Here is a 14,888-nt window from a genome sequence, read left to right as displayed (position 1 = left end):
AACCGTTCACAGTTTGCCCTTGTTCAATATTTGCTGAGGATTTAGCAGTTCCTCAGAGTTTCTTAGTCAATGGTTACTGGAAAAAAAGCTGACACTGATGACCTCTGGACAATCTTCTGTTCCTCAGCATCCACTCAAATGAAATTTGTTCAAGAGACCAGGTGTCAGTGACTTTCAGTGGAAAGGCCTCCTCATTTGGTTCAACAGCTTCTTTTTTCTCAACCAAAATGTAAAGAGTTTCATCACATAAGAAAAACAAGTTAGTTTAAAATAGTGTACATTTGCAGTTTACAAGCAGCCTTCAAGAAAAAAATATTAAGTGCAAATAAACTGGAAGACCATTTTCATGAATAATTTAAAGGGATAGTTCACTCAAAAATGACCCTCATCCTCAAGCCATCCTAGGTGTATATGACATTCTTCTTTCAGACGAATACATTGGTAGTCGGAGTTAAATAAAAAAAAAGGCTAATCCAAGCTTTATAATGGCAGTGAATGGCTGCCCAAAATTTGAAAAAAAGTGCATCCATCCATTATAAAATTTACTCCACCTGGCTCCGGGGGCTTAATAAAGGCCTTCTGAAGTGTATCGATGGGTTTGTGTAAGACAAATATCCATATTTAAAACTTTATAAATATCTAGCTTCCGGGCCTTCCATGTTCAACTTACAAAGAAAGTGTAACAACGCCTCTCGCAGTTTAAAGTACTTACTCCCACGTCATTGTCGAGCCAGTTATGCTTTTTCCGTTAGTTGAATAAGAATGGCGGTCTGCCAGAAGCTAGATATTTTACTTTATAACATGTTAAATATGGACATTTTTCTTTCACAAACAGGCTTTCCTGTAGCTCAAACAATAGAATGTGGCGCTAGCAACGCTTAGGTCATGGGTTTGATTCCCAGGGAAAGCAAGAACTGACTAAAATGTGTACCTTGAATGCATGGGCGTCGGAAGCAAAAAAAAAGTGGGTGGGTCCTCAGAATTTTTTTACTGGAGTAACTTACCCTAGATGCCAATTACATTAAGTAAAAATATACTGCTTTGCATGCTAAACGTATAGTTCGGAAAGACAAAATTACGGAAATCGCCTTATCTTGAGAGCGGCAGTAGTGTAGGGGTAAGACGCATGGCATCTAGTTTTTACACAAATCGACCCGCGGTTCGAGTCCGGCTTTCGCCGAACTCAATCTTTTCCCATCACATATCAGATCGGAAAGGCATTTATTTTCAATAAAAATGAAGAAAATATTAGAAAAGTGAAAAATGTTAGAGACGATAAAAGTGAGTGGGTCCAATATCATTGATCGTAAAAAGTGGGTGGGTCTTGTCTCGGGTGGGGTTCTGACGCCCATGTTTGAATGCAATGTAAGTCGCTTTGGATAAAAGCGTCTTCCAAAATGCAGAAAATAAATGACAAACTCACTTTTCCCCCAGAGATGGAAGCAATTTTTTGGGCTGCCATTTACTGCCATTATAATGCTTGGGTTAGCCAGGACATTTTTTTATATAATTCCGATTGTATTCGTCTGAAAGAAGAATGTCATATACACCTGGGATGGCTTGAGGGGGAGTAACTCATGGGATAATGTTCATTTTTGGGTGAACTATCCCTTTAAGACTTTTTGACTATAAATGTCCTGTGAATATTCATCGGCAATGAGCTTAATTTTGACATCAACAGCTTTCAGTCTTGAGGTGTTGGATTTTAAACCTTGATGTAGTTAGCCGTCCAATTCATGAATGGACATGCAGACTATACAGATGCCATTCATTCCTCATAACCCTAGCCTGATCTTTCGGTCTCCTCCGATCTCTTCCAGGTCATCATCAGAGTAAGAGCCATGAGAGCTGTAGCTCAGAGCGGAGCTGTGCTGCAGGAAGTCCGAAGGGTGAGATAAACTCACGCCTACGTTAATGGATTTTCGGAACTCTTCCTCTTCTTCTTCATCATCATCTTCCTCCTCTGCATCCAGATCCTCATCGTCATCGTGTGCACTGCAGCGACTGAGGTCTTGTGGCTTGTTTCCTCTCTTGCCCGACTTACAGCCATCTGTTCCCAGCTGCGCAGCCTGCTCTTTAGCTTTACGGCTGCGCTTCCACTTCATCCGTCGGTTCTGGAACCAAATCTTCACCTGGAAAATACATCACAAACATCACAATCATTTACATAAAGGTTGATCGATTCGGGAATATTCAAGAGCTTTTTATTTGAAAGATGATCAAAATGATCTTTTGTTCTCAATATGTTTTTTCACCTTATCCCTTCTTTCTCACAACCTGATATCATGAGAAAGCGTAACTATTTTACAAGCTGGTGATTTTACATGAATTCGTACATTGTGATTCGTACATTGAAAAAAAACATGAAGGTCCATCCCTAAACCTATCCAGGCATGGGGCATAAACAGATGTTTTAACCCATTTCGTTAATAAAATAGTTACGCTATGAGAGTGTGTTGCTTTTCCTCACTTGTGTATCAGTCAGCATGAGATGTGGCCACTTATCCCTTCTTTCTCCCATATCCAATTTCATGAGACAAGGTAACTGTTTTATGAAGTGGTGATTTCACATAAAAGTGAACAATGTGATTTGTATAAAATCGTATGATTTTTAGAAAAAAGTATCCACCCCTAAACCTAGCCAGTGGTGCGACGTAAGCAGATTGTACAAATACGTGCAATTGAGATTGTAGTGTTTTGCTTTCTCCTCACCTGTGTCTCCGTCAGCATGAGAGATGTGGCCACTTCGAAGCGTTTGGGTCGTGATAGGTACTTGTTGAGTTTGAACTGGTTTTCCAGCTCTAGCAGTTGCTGACTGGTGAAAGCTGTGCGTGGTCTCCGGCACTTTCCAATCAAACCGGACTGAGGTGCCCCTGAGAAGAGAGTTTGTTGATAAAGGAGGTGTAAGACTTGTGCCAAAAAACAAAGACATACGGTGAAGACACCAAGCAGACGCAGCAAACAAGAACATATTCACCTCCCCCCTAATAGATAATGATAACAGCTTTACTTCAGTTTATTGTTGATGACAGGGCTGGGAGATATTGCTTTAGCGGGACAATAAAACACCAGAGAGCACCATTAACTTAATGAAAATTCAATAAATGCTACCAGATAACTTTATTGATGAAGCTCAGACCGTTTTAAGTGTTTCTTTATAGTTCTCCTTTCGATGAAGGCTGTTTTAATGGAGTTGTCATTTATGATGCTATGAAAAGACTGAAAATAAAAAAGCTTGCATTATAGTTCCGTTAGCAGTAAATACTGATTCAATTATGCTAGAAAATATTTATGGCATGAAAGTTCATTGTGTTTTTGCAGAGAACATGATCTGTTACATATGTAATGTTATTGTCCCTATATTTTTGGATACATAAAGGTTCATAAATGTATTTACAAACAACGTTTATAGAAATTCAGCATAGCTGAAAAATGCTATAGTGGCATAATTTAGACCTTTTTAATTGTTTCACAATACCTTTTTAATTCTAAAGTACAGGCTATTTAATAAGTAAATCTTATAACAATTATGCAGAAGGGACACATACCGCTGTAGTCTGCCAGGCGAGGCATTATGAGTCCAGCCCGGAGCCAGTGTTCTAACGGAAATGAACCGGCCACGGCTGCTGCTTTCAGGTGGTCCGGGTACGGATGCGCGAAACCAGAATACGCGAAGGTGGGATGCTGCGCTCCAAGTGCGGTGAAGGAGTACATAGGTGAGGGATACATTCCTGGCATAGACCCTTGAGAAAGTGACGTTAATCCGGGGTGAGAAATGTTTAGCATGCTTGGTTTGAATGCCTGGTTCTGAAGCTGAAAAGCGCGAGTAGGAGAGTGTTGTGTCCGTTTGCATATTGCGGGCTCAATGTCAGTACCTTCATTGCACAGTCCCGGGGAATCCTCGCGAACTATCCGCTGAGAGCTCTCTGACAACAGAGCGTCTATTCGAAAGTTCTTCGACTTATCCATGGAGCCGAGCTTCAAGGGTCAGGTCGGAGCTCAAATAGCCTATGGTTATGAGTTTAAGAGTTTCTTTTTTCCCCTTCACACTATAGGCCTAAATTTACAATTAACTTTTACTTAAGCCACTGATCTTACCGCCGGTAATATTGTCTAAATCTTTAAGACAGTTGTGGTTGTTTTCATCTCTATACCCGTGACGCAACGTTATGCCTGGAGCGCGAGCAGGCATCTGTTTTTGACTGTCTCGCGCTCTAGCACGCTCCTCCTAAACACTCTCTGATTGGTTCATATGAGAATCTTCCAATACATTCTAATTAATTCACTACATACGCATTTATTTCAACATCAAACCATAAAATGCACATCTCTTATGACTTATCAGTCGATTGCTAAAAATATTATATATAATTTGTTCAACAATTGATCTTGTAAAAGTAATTTATGTCTACCGAATTTTGTTTGCAATAGCCTATGTAATGGACAACATTAATAAAAACGACAACGTAAACAACAACAATAAGCGAGGCTGAGATTGATTTAGCAAAGGGTATTTTACACTAAATAGCTACTGGGCATATTTAGCAATCAAAATACCTCACAAATAGTTTACATATTCATTCACATTATCGATATGATTTATACTGGTGATATTTTTTTCTTCTTATTTCACTCACTGTATAAAGAGGGGGTTACACTTGACAGTATTTAGTTTTTACTAAATTCGTTTTTTTCGTAATTAAATTCGTCGTGTTTAAGATTTATATGTTTGATACAAGTTAGCCTTATTGAATATCGTTAATAATAAGAGTCCAATTATGAATTTAAATTATAAACATTTCAAACAAACCTACATAACCATTAAACAAAACAATCTATTGAAAGAATAGAATCGAAACCTGTTTTTTTATTGCAATTTAGATGAATGTCAAATGACTACAAAACGTTGTAATCCGAAATATGTTGTTTCTATTTGTATTTATTTATTATGATTCAAAAAAAAAAAAAAAAATACAGAGATATAGTCTATTGGTTCTGAATAGCCGGTCGTTTATCTAATATAGCATGTCTTGTCACATTCAGATGGCAACCGAAGAGGACTAGTGTAGCTTACAGAGGAGGAATTAAACATCAATTCCACTCTTCTTGAAACTAAGGTTTCTCCTGAATGGTGGAATAGATCGCCTACTTAAAGGTTCATTGCTAACTCACACTAACCTTGACAAAGGGACAATGGCGGACAGGTTGACCTTTTCCACTCCGCGCGCTCGCAGGTGCGATGCCGCCTTTACTTTTCTCACACTAGTAACGCGTCGTGTTTGCATGACCACCCGTTCACCCCGATTTCTTATCAGGTGCAAACTTATAGGCTACTAATGCACAAATAAATCGACAAGCATGATAAACACAAACGAGCATTGCTGCAGTTGTAATGTTCTGTCATGTTCGGCCGGTTATTTGCTTGTTCCTTGTTTTTCCAGTAACTAAAGTCGAAACAACCGTTTATTTGCATGAGGGCTGCTGAGACGTTTGGGGAGAATAACGATCTGACACTTTGGTAGCGTGCCAATACGGAAGAAAGCGCAGCACAAAAAAAGCCAACAAAAAAAAATCATTACTGACTCAAAAACGAGAAAGATGCCAATATTAGCTATTCAATAGCTCAAAGGCATGGCTGCTGCTGTAAGTCGTCTAAACTATTTAATTTTCAGTTATTTGCAGTCTTTCTTTTCTCATGGGAAGTCTGGCAATGCTCTCAGCACTGTCAGTGAGTTCCCAGACAAGACCTTGAGGTTATAATTAATCTCAGTTCATTAGGAAGATAAAGGTCAATTATTAGGCTTCTAGCTGTCAATCATTAACAGTGGCCCTGTTTACACACAGCAGAGATAATAGTGTGCCTTTCTGTTCTTTAATTTCTGGAAAGAAAAATAAATGGCATATTTCGAGGTAACCAGCTCAAAAGTGCTATTTGATGAAGAAAATTTGCAATTGTGCGAGTCCGCATCTTGCAATTAATATGTTCTTACTGTCAGTGGCTAACGTTTCAAATTAAAAATCTTGCAATTAATATGTTCTTACTGTCAGTGGCTAACGTTTCAAATTAAAAATAATTAGATGACCATTTTGTTTAATTTTTGTGTCAGACTGAAATCTACTACTCTCTCCAATATCCATATAAATTAAATGGCATAATAAAATGTTTAAAATAATATTTGTTAAATTATTATTTTAAGGCACTGAATCGATTATTCATCAAATACTAATATTAATAATCAGTATAAATATTATACAATTAATATAATTAGTAATAATTAATAAAAATTAATTCTTTTTAGGTTTCTATGCAACGTGTTAAAAAGTACACTGGCCTTAACCTCTGCAAACAATAAAATACAGTCAGTACCACATTAAGTCATTTTTTATGGGTAGGGACAGCTGTGAAAATGAAACTAACATTCATTTAAAAGAAAAATAAATTAGAACAGTGTATATTCAACTGAAAACAATTTGTTACAAAACAAGGTACAAAATAATATCAATAGTGAATTAGGAGCCTAGTGGTCAAATGTTCAACTCCCTGTGCATATAATAAATAAAAGATTGACACAAAAGAAGCCATTACTCAAAAAGAACCATGTGAAAATTCATCTGGAGCTCTGCAAAAAAGCTTAATAATGAGCAGGTTTCTGCCCTGATCTCTACCAATTTAGAAACTGGGAGCAACCTAAAGCATATACAACTGGGTGAATGGGCCAGAAACACATCTAAACTTCATAGCACCTAAAGTGGTTATTGTTGCAAAACGTGCTTTACAGATGAGAGGACTGAATAACTATGCAAATACAGATACTTAAAATGTCTGATTAAAATGGTTTGATTTAATATATATATATATATATATATATATATATATATATATATATATATATATATATATATATATATATATATATATATATATATATATATATATATATATAAAATAGCATCAGATTTCAGAGCATAACAATGTATTATATATTACAGAGAGCTAAATTTCAATGTAAGAGTAAGAGTGAGTAAAATGGTAACACTTTTTTTGCCAGACACAGAGCTACAAATAAATGTCCCCTTTCTAAAAAAAAAGACCACAGATGCCTAACAAGGCTGCCAAAAGTGCAAGCACTCTGCATTCTGGCTGTCCAGAAGGGAGCCAACACTTGTATTCAAGAGACTGTAAAAGAGCCACTGAATAGACAGCTATTCATACACAAATGTAACATGGGTTGCCCCTTTCGTAACTGTCTGACCTCTTGCTCTAGGTCAGATGTAAAAAATAGCAATGTGCCGTGCTCGTGTAGGTTTCAGCATTAAAGCTAAGGAAATAACCTATGTGCTTTTTCCATCCAGCATTTTCAGTTCCAGCCTTTCTACTCAGCGAATTTGACTCTTTGTCCAGACCTAACAAAAGTGAAAATTGCATGCTGGAATCCACTGAATAGTTGCGTTTTATTTTAATTTCCATTCATAACCATCCCATTGTTGCACTCTTGTGTGCACTCTTGTGTCCTTGTGATTGACCAGAGGGAATTGAAAACTTCCTCAGTAACCAGGGCTGGGCGGTGCAGGTTAACCAGTTCAGACCTGCGTTGAATCGCTTGATTAATGACGGCTATGTTGCAGAGACATCAAGACAATGGCAGAGGCAAGAGGGGTGTGTTTCTGGATAATTACTGGTAAATCCTACCGTTGTTGAGTTAAAGCACAACAGAAAGTTCAACACACACACGTGCACGTACTACACTGAGAGGATGACTGGGATGGATAATTAGTCCCGCAGAGCTGCTACAAACATCTGTTGCTCTGGGGAAAATGGTGGCAACATCAGGAGCTGGTGGCGCATCGTGGGTGGTTCTCTTGCTGAGATAAAGACACAAAAAAATATTTCTCTGTTAGCAAAGACTTTTCATAAAAAAATATGCCATAGTATGACATTATAAAAAAAATGACATTTCAGAAAAAAAGTAAATAAACCAATAAAAGTGCAGGCATTACACATTATGCATTTTTTAATAATTTATTTATATATAATTGGTATTGCACTTGATTTATTTATTTGAATGAAATGTATAAAGTGCGATATCAATTATGACATTATAAATAAATAAATAAATAAATAAATAAAAGAGAAATACCAATAATGGCATAATTATAAAAATAGTAAATAAATAAATGTAATACCAATCTTGATATTATAAATTTCATAAAAATAGTAAATAAATAAATAAAAGTGCACCACCAAATATGACGTTATAAATGTAATTTAAATAAATAAAATCGCAATACCAATTATGGCATTAATCATTTCATAATAAATAAATACAAATGCAATACCAATTATGACATTTTTTATTTTAATGAAATGTATAATGTCATAATTGGCATTGCACTTGTATTTATTATTTATTTATAAATGTCATCATAATTGGTATTGCGATTGTATTTATTTACATATTTGAAATGCACTTTTATTTATAATGTATAAAGAGCAATATCAATTAAGACAAAATAAATAAAGGATCAATACCAATTATGACATTATACATTTTATATAAATAAATAAATGCAATACCAATCATGACATTACACTCTAAAAAAAACCCTGATATGCTCAGAAAAGTACGGCAAACTATGTTTTTGCATTACTCTAACAATTTCAATGGTTTTAAAGTTATACTCCGTTTTAAGTCAGTTTACTCTGATTTAAGGGCACGTTTACATGACAATGATGTACTAAAAATTGAAACGTTTTTCAATTGTGTTTTTGCGTATAAACGACAACGGTGTCAAAACTATCCCCTTCACACAGATCCACGAAAAGTACTAAAAACGCTGTATTATTCATGCCAGGCCAGTAGTTGGCGATGTGACTTTGTAAAGAAACGCTACACGACTGAACACGTAATACGCACTACTATTTTCACAAATTCACATACATTTCATTAAGAAAGAATAGTAAATAAATGAACAAAATACACGCAATGCAATCTCCTTCCAGACATATAAAATATTTAAAAAGTTTAATCAGAACATTTCTTTGGGGCCATTATTGCTGCTGAGCCACAATAATTTATGGGATATCATTCCAGATTTCTGAACCACAATGTAATAACTTCCAAAGTATAGCTGTATTTTTATATGTCAGGGTGAAATTTAATTAGCAAAGCAAAAACCAAACAACATGCACGGAAGCCAGGGCTGAATTGCCCTGGCCTTTGTGTATGGGTATGTGTGTGTTTGGTCAGTCTGGAGATAAGCCTATATAACAGGACAGGTATGATGGATAACTACTACATCTAATCAGGCTCTGTGTTTATCTTCCAGGACCATCCTAGTCAGCTCACAGATTCATCCAGGGTTGTATGTGTGTGGGGCTGTCAGAGGTGAGCAAATTAAATATGACAGTTCAATTAGCTCTGCTCGTCCAAATGGTTGCACCTAATCCTGCTGTAGGATAGGCAGCCCCACCCACCAATAGACTATATGTTTTTTAATCAGACAGTCCTCGCTGTGGCAGGAATGAAAGGACCACATGCAGCCATAATTCAAAACCACCTCACCTTTCTGAATTGTGCACCCTTCCCATAGCTCACATGCTAAGTAATGTTTTCTTAAAAAGACTATATGAGATTTGCATATCTTGAGTAGAACGCAGAAAAGGAAAAACACTACAAAAACTGATTTTCTTTAGCTTTTAACTGCAATCGAAACGTATTTAGTCTACGCCATTCGCCATTTTCTTGAATAACCCTGATAACAAATATCTGTGTACAGCCTGCGATCCCTTTATGTACTGATTATGTCTGTGCTTTTATATCATAAACCTGTCATTCATAAATTACAGCATCTGATTTCCATCAGGAATTCATTAAATATTCTCTTAGATAATGACATGCGCACATTAAATCTCTGTATTTGTCTGGAAGGTTGTCGTTAAAATTTAATATTTGCTTTGCAAATCTTTGGCAATTTGCAGAGTGACTGCATAGGCTGCTAGGTGTATTTAAATGTGTGATGATCTATGGGGGATCCAGTCAGGGGACACAAAAAGGGTCCTAGAAAGCGTATTCTCATCCAGAAACAAATCTCGCTTGGGAATAATTTAGTATCTTGCCCATTACTGAAACTGGAACACTAGTGAAAATGTTGCATTTTTCATATTTCATATTTTTTCCTTTTACACAAGTTGAATTGAAAAATTTATATTTCAGAATGAAATTGGGAATATTCCAATGAGTATATTGTGTTTCAGTGGAACCAACCTGATATGTTGTAGAAAGGAGTTTAAATGATTGCACATTTCAAGTTTATGATTACTAATATAAAATAAATGCAGAATTTTACAAAGAAATTGACATTTTTTGACATTTATTTTTTCTTGATTTTTAACCAAAAAGTGTATATTCTATAAAATTCAAACTCTAAAACTTTCTGTTTTTAATGAGATTTTAATCTACTTCAGATTTTTCCCATGTCGACTGTCTTAAATAAATCATCAAACAACAATATGATTTTAAAATTTATAATAAAGACAATTATCACTGTACTCAAAATGATTTTGTGGGCAATAAGCTGAACTGTACATCAGACCTGCTGCACTGAGGATAAACAACTATAGCTATGTTTCCATCCACCTATTTTTATGAGAATTTTAGGATATTACACTCAAAAAAAGCTACACTTTTTTTCTTTTTTTTTTGCTGCCTCTTGCTCAGTTTAATTATTAAAATGAGCTAAAGTAACAAAAAAATTAACTTTTTGTCGCAACTTAATTGTGTTCAATCAACCTAATGAAACTAAAGTTTACTTAATTTGTGTTATAACTACATGAATAATTTTTTGTTGACAACTAACTGGGCAGTGGATCTGTAGTTCCCAGCATGCTTTGCAAGGGACTGCATTAGGAAAGTAAATTTAGAGATTAAAGTGTTATTTTGTGTGTTTTTCAGTAAAGGGAAAGACTAGTTAGTTAATGTTAGTGTTTAATGTTCAGTTATGTTGGTCATTTAGAGGAGTTTCTAATATTTTTGAAATTTGTGGTTACCCATTATGCAGAAGAGTGAAGTCTTCGGTCCCGATCAGACAGAACAAGTGTTGGCAGTGAAAGACGCATATTTTAAAGAGTTTTCTGTTGGCAGTGAGTGTTATGTGCACTGTTTGTGCGCCCCAGGCGCCTCATGTTTTAACCGCTTGCTGCGCCTCGCGTTTTTCCAGGAGCACTCTGAGCGCATGAAGTTGAAAAAATATCAACTCTGAGCATAAAAGCGCCCAATGTCATCACGTTTTTTTTTTTCCCACATTGTCCAATCGAATGAATGGAGAGGTGGGCCTTCCATTGTGGTGACAGTTATCTTGATTAGACTGGCAGCACATCTGATTCAGGGGTTGCCTAGCAACATAAAAAAAAACGCAGCGCACTGATATTTCCTAAATTAAAAAACATCAACCAAAAAAGGCAGTGCAGTGTGCCTCGCATTTTCAAAACTGAAAACTGAAAAAACGTGTTCTGTCTCATCAGGGCCTTAGTCAGGATGTGACACCAGTCTTTTCTTATTTGTTTATCATATACATTGTGTATAATGATGAATGTCTGCTTATGATTGATATTCCAATGAAATGTTTTAATTTAAGTTTGACAAGTATAAAAAAGTCATTTTACAAATATATAAATTCAATTTAAAATATATTTGATCAAATTAGCCACGTTTCCACCGTGGGAACTTTCCCCAGGAACTAGGGACTTTGGGGTGGTACTCGGTGTGTTTCGACCGCAGGAACCGGGGTCTAAATAAATGGCCCTGCCCGCGAGGTAGTACTTTTTCAAAGTTCAGGAACTTTCAGGGGTGGGACTTGGGCACTGAACGTGCTGATTGGTTGAGCTCACGCAGTATTTTATTTCAACCTAAAAGTCTGTTGCGGTGCGTACAGTAAGAGTTGTTTGGTATTCGAATCAATGATGGAGTTTAAAAAATACGACAGATGGACAGACGACGAGGTTCAGGCTTTATTAAGTTTATTTGCGGAGGACGAAATCCAGTGGGCTCTGGAAAGTCCCACGCAGTCCTACATAACCGGACCAATCTTCACGGTACTTTAGACCGCTATGGAAACGCAGACAGCAGGTCTGAGGGAAAAAGAGTTCCTGGGACAAATTGTTAAGTGTTATTTAGGTGGAAACGGGGCTATAGAGTTGAACCAACTCAATTACATTTCATTGCAGGAATTTGTTTTTTATGAGTTGGGGCTACACATATTTATTAGATGGAAAACCTGCCCTCAATTAAATTGAGTTTGTCCAATGAGTTATATTTTTGAGTGCACATAATAAACACTGGATGGAAACTAGATGTGCAAAAAATCTAAAAACGCTCATAAAAAATGTGCACTCAATTGAGGCATATAAATAGTTTATCCCATAAGAAGACTTGTGCATAAACTACAATGGAAACACATTTACAGAATAAATCCCTCAATGTGCAACAAAAAACTCCTGTGACTTTGCCTCAACAGTGGACTAACCAGCGGACTTGCATATCATCTCAAATGTTGTTTTAGTTATTCTGAGTCTGTCATCAGAATGATTTGGTTTCATGACGTCCCAGAAGCGTCTCACATGATTGCGTTCACAAATACAAGCATCTGGATGCAAGATAACTTGACAGCAACTTCCATTTTTATTACAGATATTTTGCGCCAATTTGCCAGGAAGTGATGTTTTTGTACTCTTCAACGCATGGAAACGGTGCTTTATTTGCAAACGTTTTATGCAATATTTAAATTTTGCGTTAAATTCGCAACTTTGGATGGAAACATAGCTAATGAAGAAGGTTTATATACTAAGTTTTGAGAACGTGCAGTCATCATTTGCTTTAGGTGTAACTAGACATGTGCCGGTATACGGTAATACGATATACCCGCAATAATGAACATGCACAATATTGTTATCGTGGGCACTTCAAAATACCGTGAATAATAATTTATTACAAATTATTCAGGTTTTTATAAAGCATATTAAGAATACTTTACCCATCATTCATGAACAAACTGACAATGAAAAATACTTCTAAAGCATTTATTAATCTTAATAAATAATAATCTTAATCAGCAAAATAATAACACATTATTAAAATCAAAAGTTGTAACTGTATTATTTAATGGACCTGAGCTAACACTAACAGTTACTTTTTTAACTAACATTATCAAAGAATAATAACTGTAAAAATTTAGCTATTCGCTCTTTGTTAATGCATTAACTAGTGAGACCTTATTGTAAAGTGTTACCTATTGTTCTTTATAATTCTTTAGCACTTTAATCTGTTTTAAATTTTTGTTTACTTCATACAGTGTTGTGTATTGCTTTATTGTATTAAATGTTTGGTTCTTTATGTTTTAAGAAAGTTTTTAAACCTGTTATAGTATGACAACACTTTTTTTTCAACGAATTTCAATATCATGATAATACCGTATACCGCGATAAAAGCTTCAGCAATTAACCGCAACATGAAAATTTGATACTGGCACATGCCTAAGTGTAACCGAGAGGCACATTTACATTTTTGTGACATGGTGGCTAATTCGAATTTGTACGATCTTTGTATCATCATTTTGTATGTTTTTGTTATGATTTGCTAACTCACCGATGGTTAGGTTTAGGGGTGGAATTTTTTTTTTTTTTTTTCATACGAATAAAGTAGTATTCATATGAAATCGCCACCAAAACAGTTACATTTTATGCATGAGATTGGGTTGGTAGCTGCATCTGTGTAAAGTGGCATGTTGCCACATCTACATATGGCTTCAGCCCATTTAGGAAATGGTCTTGGTTGTGTACAGCAGTCCAGACCGGTGAGGCCTAAAAGAGGAATTAGCAATCCGTTAACTGGCCGTTCTGTCAGAGTTTCTGACAAGCTGAAAGGGAGGAGCTGTCAAAAGCTAATTTATCTCCTATGGAGCCCAACATGAAATTTCATTCGCTAATTAGAATCCCCCCACCCTTTCTGTTCTAGCATTTCGTCACCTCTCCACGATCCTTCTGCCTCTCCGTCATCGTCCCGAGGGCGCAACATCACAGTGACAATGCGGCATTATGGAAATAAATAGTTCCATTATGCCGCATTGTGTAGTGGAATTGGACTCGCTGCACTGCTTTAGTGATGGAGGAGGGTTCTACTTTGATTAAGATGGATGATTTATTGAGGAACGAGCGCAACACGTTTGGAGTCAAATCTGGGAAGGTCATATATTTAGAGTTTCACACATTTGTAGGCGCATGCATTCTAAAATGCGATCATTATGCTAAAGCACACAATTACAACCATTTTCATTTTGTCATTCACTCTTAGATCAGCCTTAATGAGATTAAAACGATACATTTATGCAGAATCTATTTTAAAAGTACACGCTATTTGTTTTGGTGCATATATTGCAAGATATATTGCAAGTTAAAGGGATGACAATTCTGTCATCATTTACTCACCCTCAAGTTGTTTCTACTGAACACGAGGATATTTTGAAGAATGTCAGTAGCCAAACAGTTTACCTCATTGACTTCAATAGGGTTTTTTCATACTATGGAAGTCAATGGGGCCCATCAACTTTTTGGTTACCCATATTCTTCAAAATATCTTCTTTTGTGTTCAGCAGAAGAAAGAAATTTGTGAAGGGTTAGAACAAAGAGTCACATTTTTGGGTGAACTATCCTTTTAACTGTGAACTGCAGGTTTCCACCACTTGTTCAGGCATTATTAGACATTGGCATTATTGCAAGCACAATCTTTATGAACAACTAACTTAATCTCTGTGTTTTTTCATAAGTGCCTATAATAAGAAGATTTCTTTGATAATGTGTGACTATGCCCTAGTCTAGTGAAAAAAACTATACCAAA

General features: G+C 36.1%; 1 protein-coding gene across 1 annotated transcript; it reads right to left on the bottom strand.

Annotated features, from left to right (window-relative positions):
* Nucleotides 1-1,775: 1,775 nt before the first annotated feature.
* mnx2a (motor neuron and pancreas homeobox 2a) lies at nucleotides 1,776-3,969 on the bottom strand (the record flags this gene model as incomplete). Its single annotated transcript, XM_079820829.1, has 3 exons — nucleotides 1,776-2,132; nucleotides 2,713-2,873; nucleotides 3,549-3,969. 3 exons carry the CDS (start codon nucleotides 3,967-3,969, stop codon nucleotides 1,776-1,778), a joined length of 939 nt encoding a protein of 312 aa, XP_079676955.1.
* Nucleotides 3,970-14,888: the final 10,919 nt, after the last annotated feature.

Source organism: Gobio gobio, assembly GCF_949357685.1.
Source record: "Gobio gobio genome assembly, chromosome: 7".
In the NCBI taxonomy this organism is placed as follows: Eukaryota; Metazoa; Chordata; class Actinopteri; order Cypriniformes; family Gobionidae; genus Gobio; species Gobio gobio.
This window is presented reverse-complemented; position numbering and strand designations above follow the sequence as displayed.